Here is a 19,633-nt window from a genome sequence, read left to right on the forward strand (position 1 = left end):
TGCGGGGTCTGTATGCCAAAAGGGGATTTCTGGGCTTTCCTAGGGCCGGGCAAGGGGGAAAGGGACCCGGGCGGGGGCCTCCACGCTGGCCGGTTTAAGCCAGCCAGTGAACAGGAGTGAGGTGGGGGGAGGGGCTGCGGCCATCGGAGCCTGGCAGAACAGGGTCCGAGTGGTCTAGCCAGGGTGGAAAGTTGGGGGAAGGAACCGAGGTTGGGGGAAGGAGTTTTGCCTGTGAAATTTTTGCATTCTAGTTTGTGTTTATTATGAAAAAATTATAATAAATATATTTTTTAAAAAATATCAGCTGAATGGGGGCCAGGAGGGAAAGTTGGGTGATCAGCTGTTCAGTGGGAATAGAGTCGAGGAAGGAGGAATGGGTCTTAAGACAAAGATGAGATTGGATAGGACATTTGGGGAGATAAGAGAGAAACTAAAGGATTCAGGGCCAGTGTGGTGGTGGAAGTTTGACTCATTTGGCTAGAAGAAAGGAACAAAATGACAGAGGGAACAAAAGAGATGTCTCAATCTTAGTGATACTGAAGACCATAGGTTCCTCAGATGTGCTAACAACACAGCGCTTGAGGTCCCCAAGGCCTTCATCCAAAATGTAGACAATCTAATCATGGCGTTTGTGTGGTGGTGGTGGGGGGGGGGGGGGTGGTGGTAAAGAAACTGAGAAGTCCCAAACCAACACTGCAAAGAAGGAAAATCAAAGGGGGCTTGGCTTTACCAAACCTACAATAGAACCACTGGGCAGCAGGGCAGCAATGGCAGAAAGAGTGAAGGGATGGGTACACGAACCCGGCACAGAGTGGGTATTAATGGAGGAGGCCTCCTGTCAAGGAACGACCCTCCGGGCCCTGGCGACAGCAGCACACCCATTCCCCTCAGCAAGATACACAATGAGCCCAGTGGTGGAGGCCACGCTGAGAACGTGGGCCCAGCTGAGACAACACTTCAGGCTAATTAAATGTCCCTCATGGCCCCCATCTGCGACAATCAGATTTCCCCCAGCCATGCTAGATATCACCTTCAAAAGATGGAGGCGGGACAGGGCACACCGACAGTCGGGGACTTTTATGTAGGGCACAGACTGGCGACACTGGACAAACTGACGAGGAAGTGGAAACTCGCAAAAGGGCAGGAAATGAGACACCTGCAAATAAAACACTTCCTCCGCAGAGACAGTAGGGTACCCCGGGGACCCAGAAACCACACTACTAGAGGACCTGATAGACAAAGGCAGCAAGGAGGGGGGGGGGGGCTATGTGGGAAAATATACGGACAGTTACTGGACAGAGCTCGAACACCACTGGACGAGACCAGACAAAAATGGGAGGACGAACTGGGGGCAGAGGTAGGGTGGGGACTCTGGAGCAAAGCACAGAGCAGGGCTAACTCCACCTCCTCCTGCGCAAGGCTCAGCTAATGCAGCTCAAAGTGGTGCACAGAGTGCACCTGACCAGAACCCGAATGAGCAGGTTCTTCCCGGAGGTGGAGGATAAATGTGAACGGTGCCAGAGGGGCCCAACCAACCACACCCATGAGTTCTGGGCTTGTCTCAAACTTGCTGGGTTCTGGACTGCCTTCTCCGAGGCAATGTCCAAGGTTGTGGGGGGGAGGGTGAAGCCATATCCAACAGTGGCAATCTTCGGGGTATCAGAGCAACCAGAACTGCATATGGGGAAGGTGACTAACGCCCTTGCTTTCGCTTCCCTAATTGCACGCTGGAGAATCCTGCTCGGCTGGCGATCGGCAGCACCGGCCACAGCTGCAGACTGGCTCGCTGACCTCTCGGAATTTCTCCACCTGGGGGGTGGTTTGTCGGCCTGTTCCAAGACCTGTTCGAGGCCAGCAACGAGGAGTAAGTTAAGAATAAAAACCCAAGATAGATTTAGGAACCAAAGGGGGAAGGGACATGGTAAGTACGCGGGGGGGGGGGGGGGGGGGGGGGGGGGGGGGGGGGGGGGGGGGGGGGGGGGGGGGGGGGGGGGGGGGGAGTGGAAATTCTGGCTGGTACATTATTTTGCTCTTTAACTTAAACTTGACCTGGAAAGGCAATCATAAACCTTCTCAATTTCTTTTTACCCTTGCTTGTTATTTTGCCTTGATAAACATACCTTGGCACTGGTGATTGAACCAAATGGAGCAAACTCTTTCCTCAGTTTTTCATCATCAATGGTGTCGTCCAGGTTTTTGATGTATAGATTCACACCCTAAAAACATTTTAATGAAGTTCAGTAACCCTATAGTTATTGATTAAGTTAGTAGTCCAAATCTAGCAGTTAAAAATAGAATAAAAATGGTGAACAAATGTTGCATAATTCAAGCCTAATGCAATAAAACTATCAATGTTTCAGCACACAACAAAAAAGAAAGAAGAGCGAAGAACAAAATAGCACAGGAACAGGCCCTTTGGCCCTCAAAGCCTGTACCAGCCATATTACTAGCCTTGGCCAGAACACTAAAGAGCAAAGAACAATATAGCACAGGAACCAAAGTGGGGAAGCTCCAATTCAAATAATACTCTAAACTTAATGATACAGGTGACCATACAAAATTAGAGTTTACATTATAAGGCATTAAGTTTTAATTATCCAGGGGCGGCGCGATGGCGCAGTGTTTAGTACTGCTGCCGCATGGCCCAAAGGACCAGAGTTCGACCCTAGCCCGGGTCACTGTCCATGTGGAGATCGCACATTCTTCCTGTATCTGCATGGGTCTCACCCCAACCCAAAGATGCGCAGGGTAGGTGGATTGGCCATGCTAAATTGCCCCTTAATTAGAAAACAATAATTGGGTACGCTAAATTTATTTTTAAAAGTTTTAATTATCCATCTGATGGAACAGCTGTTCAAATTCACAATTAATTATTGGCTGCAACTACTTCTATAATAGGCAGCAAAAGCAAAAAAAATATTTGTGTGGGCTGTGATTACAATCAAAGAATTATAATTTTGAAAACTAGCATTTTTTTCTAACCTGCTTTTGTAGTGACATGCACTTATCTCCAACATTGATAAACTGCATAAGCGTGATGAAGGAAAATCATGTAAGAAATCTAATTGTTCTGGATTATGTACAATCCTGGAGACAGAGTTATAGTTCCTAGCAGCTGAGTTTCAAAAGGGGCATCAAATGTACAAAGACAGAGCAGCATGGTGGCACAGTGGGTTAGCCCTGCTGCCTCATGGCACCGAGGTCCCAGGTTCGATCCCGGCTCTGGGTCACTGTCAGTGTGGAGTTTCTACATTCTCCCCGTGTTTGCATGAGTTTCGCCCCCACAACCCAAAAGATGTGCAGGGTAGTGGGTTGGCCACGCTAAATTGTCCCTTAATTGGAAAAAATGAATTGGGTACTGTAAATTTATTTTTAAAAAATTTACAAAGACAAAGTCTCTAAGTTCATCTAAAATTTTATGAAAGCTTTAAGGCACATTGATGCTTAACATTCTGAAATGGGAAGGGGGCAGGGAGCCCTCGGATCCGGCTGATAACCTGGAATGTGAGGGGGCTGAATGGGCCGGTCAAATGGGCCCGAGTAGTTGCGCACCTGAAGGGACTGAAGGCGGATGTGGCCATGCTCCAGGAGACACACCCGAGAGCGGTGGACCAGGTCCGGCTGAGAAAGGGGTGGGTGGGCCAAGTATTCCACTCAGGGCTGGATGAGAGGAGTAAGGGGGTGGCGATCCTGGTGGGGAAGAAGGTGTTGTTTGAGGCGTTGAAGGTGGTGGCTGACAGTGGCGGGAGGTACGCGATGGTGAGTGGCAAGCTGCAGGGGGAGCGGGTAGTGTTGGTGAATGTTTATGCCCCAAATTGGGACGATGCGGGGTTCATGCGGCGTATGTTGGGCCGCATTCCGGACCTGGAGGCGGGGGGCCTGATCATGGGGGGAGACTTGAACACAGTACTGGATCCCCCATTGGATTGATCCAAGTCCCGGACGGGCAGAAGGTCGGCGGCGGCTAAGGTGTTGAGGGGATTTATGGACCAGATTGGGGGGGGGGGGGGGGGGGGGGGGGGGGGGTTGGATCCCTGGAGGTTTGCGAGGCCAAGGGCCAGGGAGTACTCGTTTTTCTCCCATGTACATCAGGCCTACTCAAGGATTGATTTTTTTTGTCCTGAGCAGGGGGCTAGTGTCGAGGGTGGAGGAAGTGGAATACTCCGCCATTGCCATTTCGGATCATGCCCCTCACTGGATGGACCTCGGGCTGGGGGAAGAGAGGGACCAACGTCCGCTCTGGCGGTGGGGCTGATGGCAGATGAGGAGGTGGCCGGGAGGGTCCGGGGGTGTATTGAGAGATACCTCGAGGCCAATGATAACGGGGAGGTTCGGGTGGGGACGGTCTGGGAGGCATTGAAGGCGGTGATGAGGGGGGAATTGATCCCCATCCGAACCCATAGGGAGAGGGGGGAGCAGAGGGAAAGGGAAAGACCGATAGGGGAGATGGTACAGGTGGATAGGAGATATGCGGAGGCCCCAGAGGAGGGATTGCTGGGGGAGAGGCGTAGCCTTCAGGCCAGATTTGACCTACTGACGACCAGAAAGGCGGAAGCCCAGTGGTGGAAAGCACAGGGGGCGGTGTATGAACACGGGGAGAAGGCGAGCAGGATGCTGGCGCACCAGCTCCGGAAGCGAGACGCGGCCAGGGAGATTGGGGGAGTGATGGAAAGAGCTGGGAAGGTGGTGCGGAGGGGGGTAGAGGTCAATGGGGTCTTCAGGGACTTCTATGGGGAACTGTACCGGTCTGAACCCCCGGTGGAGGAGGGTGGAATGGGGCGCTTCCTGGACAAGTTGCGATTCCCGAGGGTGGAAGAGGAGCAGGTGGAGGGACTAGAGGCGCCGATCGAGTTGGAGGAGGTGGTCAAAGGGATAGGGATCATGCAGTCGGGGAAGGCGCCGGGGCCGGACGGGTTTCCGGCTGAATTCTATAAAAAGTATTTGGACCTGTTGGGCCCCCTGTTGGTCCGGACCTTTAACGAGGCAAGGGAGGGGGGGGGGGGGGGCTCTGCCCCCAACTATGTCACGGGCGCTGATTTCCTTGATCCTGAAGCGGGACAAGGACCCTCTGCAGTGTGGATCATATAGGCCGATTGCGCTGCTGAACGCCGACGCTAAGCTGCTGGCAAAGATCCTGGCCACTAGGATAGAGGATTGTGTGCCGGGGGTCATACATGAGGACCAGACAGGGTTTGTGAAGGGAAGGCAGCTGAACACAAACGTGCGAAGACTCCTCAATGTCATTATGATGCCGGCGGTGGAAGGGGAGGCGGAGATAGTGGTGGCGTTGGACGCGGAGAAGGCCTTCGGTAGGGTTGAGTGGGAGTACTTGTGGGAGGTGTTGGAGAGGTTTGGGGAGGGGTTTATCCGGTGGGTGAGGCTGCTCTACGAGGCCCCGATGGCAAATTGTAGCCACGAATAGGAGGAGGTCGGAGTACTTTCGGCTGCATCGGGGGACGAGACAGGGGTGCCCCCTGTCCCCCTTGCTCCTCATGTTGGCGATTGAGCCCCTGGCCATGGCACTGAGCGAGTCAGGGAACTGGAGGGGCCTGGTGCGGGGTGGGGAGGAGCATCGAGTGTCGCTGTACGCGGACGACCTGTTGCTGTATGTGGCGGACCCGGTGGGGGGGATGCCGGAGGTGATGAGGATTCTTAGTGAATTTGGGGGTTTCTCTGGGTATAAGCTGAACCTGGGCAAGAGCGAGGTGTTTGTGGTGCATCCGGGGGATCAAGAGGAGGGGATTGGTAGGCTCTGTTCTTGAAAATACAGAAAAATGTGTCATTTGAAACATGGAAGTCTGGCAATATCTGGTTTGAGAGGGTACAGGGAAAGATCCCACAAAAGTTTCATAGCAGCTTCAAAGAGCAGGGTTGTAAAATGCAGATTCTTGCTCACAAGCAGGCTAATCAAACACACCAGTCTCATGTGGTAAGCTAAAACAATGGCTCACACCTTCATGGAATGTAACTATCTCAGGAAGCATCTGAAAAAGCATGGATGAGAGTTTCAATTGCATTAAGTGACGAATGTTTAAAACAGGCAAGTCTTTCAAGTCATAACCAAGTTAAATTTTAGCATACCGCTAAAAGCAAAGTTTCACACCTTAATTGAAATAAACTCTCTTAGTAAACAGCTGGAAAGGATGGAAGATACTCAGTCAAATTTGGTGTCAAATTTAAAGTGTAAAATTCTATGAACATCAAACAATTAAAAGAAAATTGGAGACGACCTGTCTACGAGAAACATCATGTAAGTCAAAATCAAAGGCAAAGTTATGAGCTGGGGACAATTGGAAAATTAAACGATTTGAAATCACAGAATTAAAAGTAACACCTATTGAAACCAAAGCATTGTTTAATCAGATCTGAGAGGAGACGATATGCCCAAAATGAATAATTAGTTGTAGTAAGATGTTTACATCAAAGATACTTTTAAACTATCAAAGTGAAACAAGCCCATTTACAATAAAGTCGTTAAAACTTAATAACTCTCAGAAAGAGAATATAAACCCAGGGAGCAGAGGACAGAGGCAAACAGCAACAAGAGAGAAGGGGAGGAGAACTCAGAAAGAGAGAGAGAGAGAGAGAGAGCTCGGTCATGGGAAAGACAAGGCAAGCAGCCGAGTTTAAACAGTTATACATCTAAGGAAGACTAGAATTTAAACAGGAGTCAGAGTCAGCTTAGAGATAGCTAGCAGAGCCAGCTCTCACAGCTCGGTGCATGGGAAGAACAGGACACAGCAACCGAGTTCACCAGCGAATACAACTCAAGAAGACCAGATTTTAAGAAGATCGATTGCCAAGGTGGGCCTGAAGCAGCCAGAAGCAAGATCTTTTTTTCCTTTCTGTAAAGAAAGTGTTTGCAGCTTTTAAAAGAAAAAATATAATAATAAAAATAACTTAACCTGAAAAAGTGGTTATTAGCTTACTTCACTTCCTTAATAACGCAGGACCCAGGGCATCAATGCTATTAAGGGGTAAGTAGGTAAAATTCTTCGGTGAAGGTATGGGTTATACCGGGGGATAACTTGAAAAGATAGTTTGACCTGAATAGCACTCACAGAAGCCTGCACTGGAGTCAGGGAGTGAGAATCCCTGTTCACCATTTAGAATATCAACCTTTTTTTGGTATAGGGGGAATTCTAAGAATAGTGGTGAGTTTTAACTACAGCTCCCATTGAAGCAGGCAGGGAAGAGTTTTAGGTACCTAGGGGTCCAGGTGGCGGGGAGCTGGGGGGCCCTGCACAAGCTCAACCTCACAAGATTGGTGGAGCAGATGGAGGAGGAGTTTAAGAGATGGGATATGTTACCGCTGTCACTGGCGGGGAGGGTGCAGTCCGTCAAGATGACGGTGCTCCCGAGGTTTTTGTTCTTGTTCCAGTGCCTCCCCATCCTTATCCCGAAGGCCTTTTTCAGGAGGGTCAACAGCAGTATCACGGGATTTGTGTGGATGCATGGGACTCTGAGGGTTCGAAGAGTGTTCCTGGAGCGAGGCAGGGATTGGGGGGGGGGGGGGCTGGCGTTGCCCAATCTCTGTGGGTACTACTGGGCGGCCAACGCAGCGATGGTGCGTAAGTGGGTAATGGACGAGGAGGGGCCAGCGTGGAAGAGGATGGAGGCGGCGTCTTGCGTGGGCACGAGCCTGGAAGCACTAGTAACGGCGCCGTTGCCGCTCCCTCCAACGAGGTATACCACGAGCCCGGTGGTGGCGGCTACCCTCAAATTTTGGGGGCAATGGAGACTGCACAGGGGAGAAATGGGGGGCTCGATGGAGTCCCCGATACGGGGGAACCATCGGTTTGTCCCAGGGAGGATTGGTGGCGGATTTCTGGGCTAGCACAGGGCAGGGGTTAGGAGGTTGAGGGACCTGTTTGTGGAGGGGAGGTTTGCGAGCTTGGGGGAGTTGGAGGGGAAGCTTGGGCTCCCCCCGGGCAACATATTTAGGTACATCCAGGTGAGGGCGTTTGCCAGGCAGCAGGTGGAGGGGTTCCCCTTGCTACCCCCACGAGGGGTGCGGGATAGGGTGCTCTCGGGGGTGTGGGTTGGAGGAGGGAGGATCTCGGACATATACCAGGTAATGCAGGAGGTAGACGAGGCCTCGGTGGAGGAACTGAAGGGGAAGTGGGAAGAGGAGCTGGGGGAGTAGATTGAGGAGGGGACGTGGGCGGATGCCCTGGAGAGAGTGAATACCTCCTCTTCCTGTGCGAGGCTTAGCCTCGTACAGTTCAAGGTGCTGCATAGGGCCCACATGACTGGGTCGAGGATGAGTAGGTTTTTCGGGGGCGAGGACAGGTGTGCTAGGTGCTCGGGGAGCCCAGCGAACCACGCCCATATGTTTTGGGCGTGCCCAGCGTTAGGGGAGTTTTGGAAGGGGGTAGCAAAGACGGTGTCGAGGGTGGTGGGATCCAGGGTCGAGCCAGGCTGGGGACTCGCAATTTTTGGGGTTTGCAGTGGAGCCGGGAGTGCAGGAGGCGATAGAGGCCGGGGTCCTGGCCTTTGTGTCCCTAGTAGCCCGGCGGAGGATCTTGCTCCAATGGAAGGATGCGAGGCCCCCAAGCGTGGAGGCCTGGATCTCGGATATGGCGGGGTTCATTAAATTGGAGAGGGTGAAATTTGCCCTGAGGGGATCAGTACAAGGGTTTTTCAGGCAGTGGCAGCCGTTTCTGGACTTCCTGGCGGAACAGTAGGGAAATAGGCCGACAGCAGCAGGTAAGGATTGGGGGGAGAACTGTGCACATGGGTTTGTGAAGGGTGCTATCTCTCTCTAGTTTGTTTTTTTTCTTTGTTCTTTTTCTTTGTTGTTGTTCTTTCTTTTTGTTTGAAGTTGCTCTTGAAGCTGGGGGGTATTGTTCATGGGGTGTTACCGCGGTTGTATGTTAATAGAGCTAAGATGTTTATATTTTGTATTTTGTAAAAATTTCAATAAAAATTATTTTAAAAAAACAAAACAAAAACAAAAAACATTCTGAAATGGGGGTGCCTCATTGCAAATCCTTTGTCATGCTTAATGCACGTGTCAATGGGATTCAGAAACTTGGAATAGTGAATATCCTGTCCCACACACAACAAAATAACCACTTGCTGGAGATACTCACTCCTCCAGGTTCTGCATCGACAATCAGAAGTGGCTATAGGAACTAGGTGCTTCATTGCACAAAGAACTATGGCTGGGATTTTCCGGGGAAGCGGTGGCCCAGCCTAAAGTCAATTGACTTTCAGCTGGACCACTCAATCCTGGCGATGGGCAGGGTCAGAAAATCCTGCCCTATATATGGACAAAGATATGTTGCAGCATGTTTATTGCATGCACAAACTTTTTCCTATTTCTAGGACTGTACTATAGTTAGAGGAGTTTTCTTTAGCTGTAGTCGATTGTCATGGGATTAGATAAATTGCTAATTTATGAACATTATATTAGGCAGGCATGTAACTGTCAGCTAATAATACCTCTCTATTTGTGAAGGAATTTCTTCCTCTGCACATTACATACACACATATAGGGGTTTCTATGTATGCGGAAGCAAAGGGGTGGAGGGCAAGGAGAGAAGGGTCAGGACGGCAAGGAGAACAGCAACATTTAAAATTTGTTTTGCTAAATTTTAGTATAAACCATTCAACTTTACCAATGGTCCTAGCTGGGACATAAAGGCCAAACCATTTTTTATGGATTGAATCCAAACTCGCAAGTAAATTTTAAAAGAACATTGACGCTTTTTTTGATTGGACCACAAACAAAGCATAAAACAATAACAGAAGATGTTGCAAAGGTTTAGGCTGCTGCAATGCCTATTTTAATAACTGAGCACACTGCTGATTATGAAAAAACATTGTACGGCAATTTGCCCTCACCCCGTACAAAATTCTCAAATTATAATAGCAGTAGTGCATTTTAATGTTCGCTTGAGAGGGACTACTCCAAATTTGACTTTTACAACAGCCAAAATGAATCTTCTGGATATAATGTATGCCCGCAACAAATGAATCAAGAGATTTTCCGTTTTTTTGCTACTTTATACCCAAACTGACGCATGCAGGTTCCTTGCTCTTTAACAAGTTGCAAGGAATTATCATTCAATAAACATATGGATGATAAGGGAATAGTGTAGATATGCTTTAGAGTGGTTTCACAGGTCAGCGCAACATCGAGGGCCGAAGGGCCTGTATGTACTGTGCTGTAATGTTCTATGTTCTAATTATCACAAAGAACAACAGTAAGTCAAATGTAATGACATTAAACAACTTGTGTACTTGCCTATAATAGGGAAATTGCAAACAAGTATCTGCTTTACTTCTATTCTTTTATTTCAACAGAAGACAACTAATTTTGGTAGGAAAATCTTATGAAGTGGTTATCCATTATGAAGACATCCCAATTCTGATGAACGGTCACTGACCTGAAATGTTAATCTCTGTTTGCTTCTCTTCAGATCTGCCAGACCTGCTGAGTATTCCTAGGGTTTTTGTTTTTATTTCATTACTTACCTGGTATCTGCTGATCCGCTCCTGTTTTAACTGTTCAAACTTTCGTTTCAGTTCAACCTGTCGCTCTACTTTTTTCTGGGCACGACCTACAAACAGGATCTTCCCATTCAGTTCTTTTCCATTCATTTCTTCCACAGCCTAGATATACAGACAAGAAAAGGGCTTCACTACAACTACAATGAGTAAAATTTAACAAACTTCACACTTACGATAGTATACATAAGCCAGGGTTACTCAACCCTACACAATGCTACATGAAAGCCAACCCTGTGGTGGCAGATTTTGCCAGTGCTTCAACTGCTGAAATATTGCAATTTATATTAAAACATTTTCTTTTCATCAAATTTTTTATATGGAATGAAGGAAATCATTCCATATGCTTGAAGGAAATCAAAACTTAAAACGCATTCTGAAAGTAATCTAAGCAGCATAAATAACGATGTAGCATTTTGTTTAAAGAAATACATTTCTACATCAACAGAGAGAACTGGGGCGGACTTTCCTCTTTCTCACCAATTTTCTTCCCTGTTCCCTCAAAGATATTAATTTTTTACCCTGGATACCAGCACCCACTACTACTTTTTTTTTTAATTCATTTTTTTCAATTAAGGGTCAATTTAACATGGCCAATCCACCTACCCTGCACATCTTTAGGTTGTGGGGGCGAAATCCACGCAAACACGGGGAGAATGTGCAAACTCCATACAGACAGTGACCCAGAGCCAGGATTGAACCAGGGACCTCGGCGCGTAAGGCAGCAGTGCTACCACTACTGCTTTTAGAGGGATATTATCCAGCCTTGTCTCTGTGTTGTACTCATATCAGAAGGTCATACGATCAAGCCCACTTCAGAAATATGAGCCCATAATCTAAGCTGGCACATCAGGAGTGCACCTCTAAGGGATCAGTGCATCATCAAAGGTGGCAGATTTCAGATGAGATCTTAAACTAAAGGTCCATTTTCCATCTCACTTCAATGTAAAGGATCCACAGCACTATTTGAACAAGAGGCAAGGAGATATATAGAACCTTAGTTAGGCCACACTTGGAGTATAGTGTTCAATTCTGGTCGCCACACTACCAGAAGGATGTGGAGGCTTTAGAGAGGGTGCAGAAGAGATTTACCAGGATGTTGCCTGGTATGTAGGGCATTGGCTATGAGGAGAGGTTCAATAAACTTGGTTTGTTCTCACTGGAACGAAGGAGGTTGAGGGGCGACGTGATAGAGGTCTACAAGATTATGAGGGGCATAGACACTTTTTTTCCAGGATAGAGGGGTCAATTACTAGGGGGTATAGGTTTACGGTGCGACGGCCAAGGTTTAGAGGAGATGTACAAGCTAAGTTTTTTTACACAGAGGGTAGTGGGTGCCTCAAACGCGCTGCCGGAGGAGGTGGTGGAAGCAGGGACGATAGTGACGTTTAAGGGACATCTTGACAAATACAAGAATAAGATGGGAATAGAGGGATATGGACCCCGGAAGTGTAGAAAATTTTAGTTCAGACGGGCAGCATGGTCGGCGCAGGCATGTAGGGCCGAAGGGCCTGTTCCTGTGCTGTACTTTTCTTTGCTCTTTGTTCTATATCCCAGTGTTTTATATTTAACCCTAACCAGCATTTAAAATATTTCAATAAGCAATGCTCAATGGAACAGCCTCTCAGGGAAATGGTGGAGGCTGTTTGTATTAACTCATTCAAATGCAAATTAGATTGATTCATTTCAGAAAATAACATTTTGGAATACAGTGCATGAGTAATTTGATTCATGATGTGGTAAATGTAGCAAGCAATACGGAACAGCTGACTCTGGACCTACGGTTCACAATGTTCTCCATCACTGATGGTTTTCCTTGAGTCATGTGGGTTTGTTGCAAACTAACTGGGAAAGATTGACTGCTGTTTAGTCAAATCTCCATTAATGTTGTGTTTTGTGACCACCAGCATTGAAGGCAAACCAGAGAAACGATCCTTTTGAGTGCAGGTATTTCTATGTTCCTTTTATTACACTTTAAGAGTACTTCATTAGCTGTAAAGTGCTTCAAGACATCGGAGTTCTGTCATCGCGTCTGGCGCCGGAGTGGAGAATCCAGTTTCATGCATGGAATCGGGACTGGCGGCGGTTTCTCGATACTCCAGCCCCCGAAAAGCGACGTACTCGGGGAGTAAGGCGCGCCGTGTATTCCCCACCCACGGCCATTGCTTGAGGCCCGCCCCGCTATTCTCCACCCCCGATCGGCCGAAGTCTCCCTATTTCATTGGCTGGCCAGGTGTAGGCAGTCAAAATTAATCTAATAATAATCTTTATTAGTGTCACACGTAGGCTTACATGAACAGTGCAATGAATTACTGTGAAAATCCCCTTGTCCCACACTACGGCGCCTGTTCGGGTACACAAGAGGGAGCATTCAGAATGTTCAATTCACCTAACATGCATGTCTTTCGGGACTTGCGGGAGGAAAACGTAGCACCCGGAGGAAACCCACGCAGACACGGGGAGAACGTGCAGACTCCGCACAGACAGTGATCCAAGCCAAGAATCGAACCCGGGTCCCTGGCGCTGTGAAGCAACAGTCATCACCACTGTGCCACAGTTTCTGTTTTTGTTCGTGTCTACTGGTCTTTTTGCCATTTTTCCAAGGGGTGGATAGGCTGGTCTTGTCGTTTGGAGGCGTTGGGGGTGAAGTATGGGCTGCAGCGTGAGGAGGACTTTAGGTATATGCAGGTGCCGAATTTTGCAAGAAAGCCTTTCCCGAGTTTTCAAGTGGCACCTATAGTAGGATTATGGAGGAGCACAAGGAGTCTATGGAATGGATTAAAGCCAAGTGGGAAGAAGAGTTGAGGATGGGGCTGGAAGAAGGATTGTGGCCCAAAGTGTCAATGCCTCAATCTCGTATGCGAGGCTGGGGTTGATTCAGCTAAAAGTGATGTATACGGTGCACTTATCATAGAATTTACAGTGCAGAAGGAGGCCATGCAGCCCATCGAGTCTGCACCGGCTCTTGGAAAGAGCACCCTACCCAAGCCCACACCCCCACCCTATCCCCATAATACAGTAATCCCACCCAACACTTAGGGCAATTTCGGACACTAAGGGCAATTTAGCATGGCCAATCCACTTAACCTGCACATCTTTGGACTGTGGGAGAAAACTGGAGCACCAGGAGGAAACCCACGCACACACGGGGAGAACGTGCAGACTCCACACAGAGAGTGACCCAAGCCGGGAATCGAACCTGGGACCCTGGAGCTGTGAAGCAATTGTGCTAACCACTATGCTACCGTGCTGCCCTTAATGCATGCACTTAATGAAGGCAAAGATGAGCCGACTGTTTGAGGGGGTGGAGGATAGTCGTGAGCGGTGTGGGAGGGGCCCAGTCAACCATGTCCATATGTTTTGTTCCTGCCCAAAGTATTGGGGGTCGTTTTTCAGCACCATATCCACGGTTCTGCATATGAAATTGGAACTGGGTCCCCTAGAGGCCATATGTCAGACCTGCCGGAGTTGCAGACATGAGCGAGGGCAGACATTTTAACCTTTACCTCATTGATTGCTCGTAGGAGGGTTTTATTGTGATGGAGGTCAGCTTCTCTCCTTAGTGCCTTGGCGTGGCTGGGGGGCCTGTTGAGAGTTTCTGTCCTTGGAAAAGATGAAATTTGCTCTGAGAGGAACAGATGAGGGATTCCACCAGAAATGGGAGCTGTTTATTTTACAGACCTGGTTGCTGTTGAGGAGTAGGGGATGGGGTGCCGGGTACTGTTGGTGTAAATATGTTAGAATATTGAATAAAGGAGCGGCATGGGCGCAGTGGTTAGCACTGGGACTGCGACGCTGAGGACTTGGGTTCGAATCCCAGCCCTGGGACACTGTCTGTGTGGAGTTTGCACAGTCTCCCATGTCTGCATGGGTTTCACCCCCACATCCAAAGATGTGCAGGGTAGGTGGATTGGCCAGGCTAAATTGCCCCTTAATTGAAAAAATGAAAATCGCTTATTGTCACGAGTAGGCTTCAATTAATTTACTGTGAAAAGCCCCTAGTCGCCACATTCGGGGAGGCTGGTACAGGAAAAAGAAAAATAAATAATTGGATATTCTAAATTTATTAACAAAAAAAATGTTGAATAAAAATAGAATGTTTTTTTTAAAAGCCACCGGTGTACAGTTGGTGATGGTGTTCTAGCAGAAAGTGATTATACAATACTCACAGGCAGTAGGATTTCTTCTGGAGAGACACTTTAGCCTTTACTAAACTGGGCCTTCAACTCAAAGGTCCACCTTTGAGCCTACTTCTCCTCAAGACTTTTTGTCTCACAGCAAACCCAGTTTCCAGCCCGAGTTTCAATCTCAATCCTTTGCAGTTTCACTAAAACTACAACCAGCTTTACTGGGAAAAATGAAGAGTTCTTACACTGGGTTCTTTAGAGAGAATTCATCAGATCTTTGGAGCAAAAATCAGAGATGCTTCTTCCAGCTTCTGAATTGAAAGTGAAACTAAAACAACCCAGCCTTACTGGGGAGAGACACATTCCAGAGAAATCAAAACCAATTGGCAAAACCCAGCATTTTGAGGCAGTTCATTGGCCACCAGCCAACTCAGTTATACTGAGTCATCACTAATCTCTTGAATTAAAGGCAAAGCCCACATTAAAGTCACAGGCCCATTTAATATCCATGGATAAAAATTGTGATAGCAAAAAAAGAAAGGGGAAAACAGGAAACAAACATGGTTTAAACAGGAGGATCCTTACACTGTACACAATGCTGTCCTCACCAGCGCAAATTAACTGCCTGCAGGGTCACCTGGATAATAATAAGCAGTAGAAACCTTGGCTAATTTTCTCCTCCCAAATAGAAGAACACTCATGGTTGCATCCTACTGCTGCCTTATCTCAAATTAGCTGACCTAGCAAAATGAAAGCATTTGACCCAAGGTTTCATCGTCTGTAAGGCTCAGCTCATTAATAGATATTGATAGACTTTTCATAAACTTAGAAATGAGCTTATCTAATAAAATAATTGCAGTGTCCATCAAAACTAATGATATATTCATGTTTTATGCAAAAGTTGAAATGTACCCTTGCAATAATAGGGAGATGATGGCACAGTCGTGCTGTCACTGTACTAGCAAACCAGAGACCTCGGCTAATGATCTGGGGACACTGGTTCAAATCCCACCACAGCAGCTGGTGGGACTTAAATTCTGTTCATAAAATCTCGAATATAAAGCTAGCTTCAGTAATGGTGACCATGAAACTGTCATTAATTGTTGTAAAAGCCAATCTGGTTCACTATTGTCCTTTACAGAAGGAAATCTGCCCTCCTTACCTGGTCTGGCCTGCATGTGACTCCAGACACACAGTAATGTGGTTGACTCTTAACTGTCTGATAAAAGCCACTCAGTTTGAAGTCAATTAGGGATGGGCAATAAATGCTGACCTTGCCAGCAATGCCTAAATCCCATGAAAGACTTTTAAAAAGATTAATTGTTTTTAGCTTTAACCAGATATTTTGAAGTGAATTAAACTATAGTGGTAATGTGTTGTTAACCTAAAAGACAAAACTCTAATTCAATGTGAGTCATTTTTTAAAATATAAATTTTGTGTACCCAATTAATTTTTTCCAATTAAGGAGCAATTTAGTGTGGTCAATCCACCTACCCTGCACATCTTTGGGTTGTGGGGGCGAAACCCACACAAACACATGGAGAATGTGCAAACTCCACACGGATAGTGACCCAGAGCCAGGATCGAACCCGGGTCCTCGGCGCTGTGAGGCAGCAATGCTAACCACTGTGCCACAGTGCTGCCTTTTCAATGTGAGTGATAACATTTGCTTTTGAAGATGCTCTCAAAAACACTGAATTGAAACAAAAAAATTAACAAAATGTAAGATCGCCCTTTCAGCATACATTTAAAAAAATTAGAATATTTTAGTATATTAGCCACAGATTGTGGTCTGGTCACAAAACATGCACAACTTCCTGTCTTCCCCATCAAAACTGCAAAGTGGGACGCAAAGTTAAATAGCATTTGGCAACTAGAAGCTTCGACAGCGAAGTTATGGTCATTAGGAAAATAAAAATTGAACTGAGGTTATGAGAAGAAAAAGACTGGGTGAAATCGTAAAAAACCAAACGATTTCTGTGTGACTTTACTTCTGGAGCAAAGCATTGTTTGACTGACCCTGATGTTTCAGATCATTTGGTAAATGACTCGATGTCTAATTAAGTCTAACATCATTCGAACTAGGTCACATTATAGAGGCAATCTTGTTGTACTGCATTGTTTGTCTTTGCTTTCACCATAAGAAAATGCTCGTGAAATTTAATGGTACAATATGTTTATGGCTCAGGCTGCCTTATTTGTTGTTCTTTTCCATTAATCCATGCGGCACTCATTAAAGCAGAATAATAGAAGTCACTTTTGCATTCCAAAATTCATTTCTCAATTCAGTAATTGTATCACTGAAACTAATTCTTCATGTCAGAATTAGAAGTTCTCAAAGCACCTCAAATCTTATTTGGAAAATAAAATAATTGAGAAAATGCTAATTTTGGAAAACCTCAATTTTACACCAATTATTTCAGTTGACCATATTGAAATTTGGGAGTATGGGGCCAATTCAGTTTCTCTGTGTTCTTCAGGTATAGGTAATTCATTTTGGTGACTGATTAATTCTGTCTAGTAAGAATAGCATTCTGGGTAGCTGGACATTAAGCATGTGCCAAAAAAATATTAGCAGTCACGATCCATTTCCATGCTGGACCATAAAGTTAAAAGCTCCTGCGGACCTCCATACACACCTTGAAAGCATCTTCATGTTTTTCATAGCTAACAAAACCAAAGCCTTTGCACTTTCCGTTTGGATCTGTCATTACTTTGACACTGAGGGTTTTGCCTAAGAGGGCAAAGAGAAACAGAAAAAGGACAGATGAATATCAGCAGATAAGAAACGAATGAAGCAGCAAATAGAATTAGCATTCCTTTGCAGAAGTAGCATAAGCGCTCCCTTCTGGAGTAGAAGATCTGTACTGCCCCTCTCTTCCCTGTCCTCTGGTGATTTACATCTGTAATAACTTTTGCACTCATTTTTTCGTTGCTATTGAGTTATGTAAGCTTTGTGTCCCCTCTAAAAGGAACCCAAAATTTCCGACTCTTAGAAAGCAGATTGCAATTACATTATCTGAAAAGGTTCGGCATGCATGCATCCTCAGGGTACTTGTACCCCAAAATTTAAATTGGTCCCATTGAGTCCAATGAGAAACAATTGATGCAATATAGGTGTAGAATTTTCATTAGTTCTTTATTTGATAAAAATGTCTTCAGATTTTGTGTGCAATCTTTTGTTTGGTACTATCTATGCCTCATTCAGGATGTTGCATTAATCAATTTAATCTCCACAGAATCCCTTTTACTTCAAACTGCGAGTAGCGAGTAGTGCAATGATGGCAATTATAGAAGCATAAAAGTCACTTGCTTATTCTGTCCTCAGAGTAAACTGAGGAACTGTAACATGATTTCATTTAAATTCTACAAGTGTTTAAAAAGGTAAACATTAGCTCAATTAATACTGAAACTGCTCCGTTTTAATGCAACATAGACTTCCAACAGCATAAGCAATGCTGGATCATAGAGAAAACTAAAGGAAGCAACAATAATGTGTAAGCTGGATATTGCAATGCAAGTTTCATTCTGACTCCCCAAATCCTGTCCACCATCGACAAGCACAAGTCAGGAATGTGATGGAATACTCTCCCCTTGCCTGGATGAGTGCAGCGCCAACCACACTCAAAATGCTCAACAGCATCCAGATCAAGGCAGCCCGCTTGGTGGCATCCTATCCTCAAACATTGAATCCCTCAGGGCAGCATGGTGGCGCAGTGGTTAGCATTGCTGTCTCACAGCGCCGAGGTCCCAGGTTCGATCCCGGCTCTGGGTCACTGTCCGTGTGGAGTTTGCACATTCTCCCCATGTTTGCGTGGGTTTCGCCCCCCATAGCCCAAAGATGTGCAGGGTAGATGGATTGGCCACGCTAAATTGCCCCTTAATTAGAAAAAATGAATTGGGTACTCTAAATTTATAACAAAAAAAAAATATTCAATCCCTCCACCACCAATGAACAGTGGCAACCGTGTATACTATCTACAAGATATACTGCAGGAACTCACCAAGGCTTCTTGGGCATCACCTTACAAACCCACGACCCCTACCATCTGGATGGGTAAGGGCAGCAAATGCATGGGAACATCACCACCTGTAAGTTCCTCTCCAAGTCACTCACCACACTCACCATCCTGACTTGGAAATATATCGCCGTTCCTCACAGTTGCTGGGTCCAAATCATGGGATTCCCTCCGTCATAAACTGTGGGTGTGCCTACAGTACAGGGACTGCAGCGGTCCAAGGCAGCTCACTACCACCGTCTCCTTTTTAAAAATAAATTTAGAGTACCCAATTCATTTATTCCAATTAAGGGGCAATTTAGTATGGCCAATCCATCTACCGTGCATGTCTTTGTGTTGTGGGGGCGAAACCCACGCAAACACCGGGAGAATGTGCAAACTCCACACGGACAGTGACCCAGAGCCGGGATCAAACCTGGGACCTCGGCGCGTGAGGCAGCAGTGCTAACCCACTGCACCATCTTGCGGCCCCCATCACCACCTTCTCGGGGGCAATTAGGGATGGGCAATATATTCTGGCCTAGCCAATAACACCCACATTCCATCAAAAAATGAACTCAATAAAACAATCCTGAAACTGTTGTAAAATGAAAATTCAATTTTTAAAACTGGGCATTTATCACTCTCCCCATTTACAAAAAGTACCTCAGCATATAAAACTAAGTATCATGAACTGTGAGGAGGACAGCAATAGACTTCAAGATGATGTAGAAAGGCTAGCAGAATTTCAAGAAATTTAATGCAGACAATTGTGAAGTGATACATTTTCCTAGCAAGAATGAAAAAAGACAATAAAGGGGAAAGAAATCTAAAGGGAGTGCAGTAGCAGAGGGACCTGGGGTATAAATGTACAAATCATTGAAGGTGGCAGGGCAGATGGACAAAATTAATGCCGCATATAGGATCCTGGGCTTTATAAAGTGCAATGGGAAGGATACTATGGTGAACCTTCATAAAATGAAAGCTACCAT

General features: G+C 46.4%; 1 protein-coding gene across 4 annotated transcripts in view; it reads right to left on the reverse strand.

The window, feature by feature from the left end:
* Window positions 1-19,633, reverse strand: part of pabpc4 (poly(A) binding protein, cytoplasmic 4 (inducible form)) — an 82,538-nt gene that overhangs the window by 44,875 nt on the left and 18,030 nt on the right. For 3 of the 4 annotated variants that reach the window (XM_038797443.1, XM_038797434.1, XM_038797453.1), the window contains 3 exons: window positions 17,283-17,377; window positions 10,483-10,620; window positions 2,121-2,216 (listed from right to left, as the gene is read on the reverse strand). In XM_038797443.1, the coding sequence (XP_038653371.1) occupies window positions 2,121-2,216; window positions 10,483-10,620; window positions 17,283-17,377 (329 nt within the window). The remainder of the gene's footprint in view (window positions 1-2,120; window positions 2,217-10,482; window positions 10,621-17,282; window positions 17,378-19,633) is intronic. The other variant, XR_005460688.1, reaches the window with a different exon arrangement.

The sequence above is a fragment of the Scyliorhinus canicula genome, chromosome 1 (assembly GCF_902713615.1).
Source record: "Scyliorhinus canicula chromosome 1, sScyCan1.1, whole genome shotgun sequence".
NCBI lineage: Eukaryota > Metazoa > Chordata > Chondrichthyes > Carcharhiniformes > Scyliorhinidae > Scyliorhinus > Scyliorhinus canicula.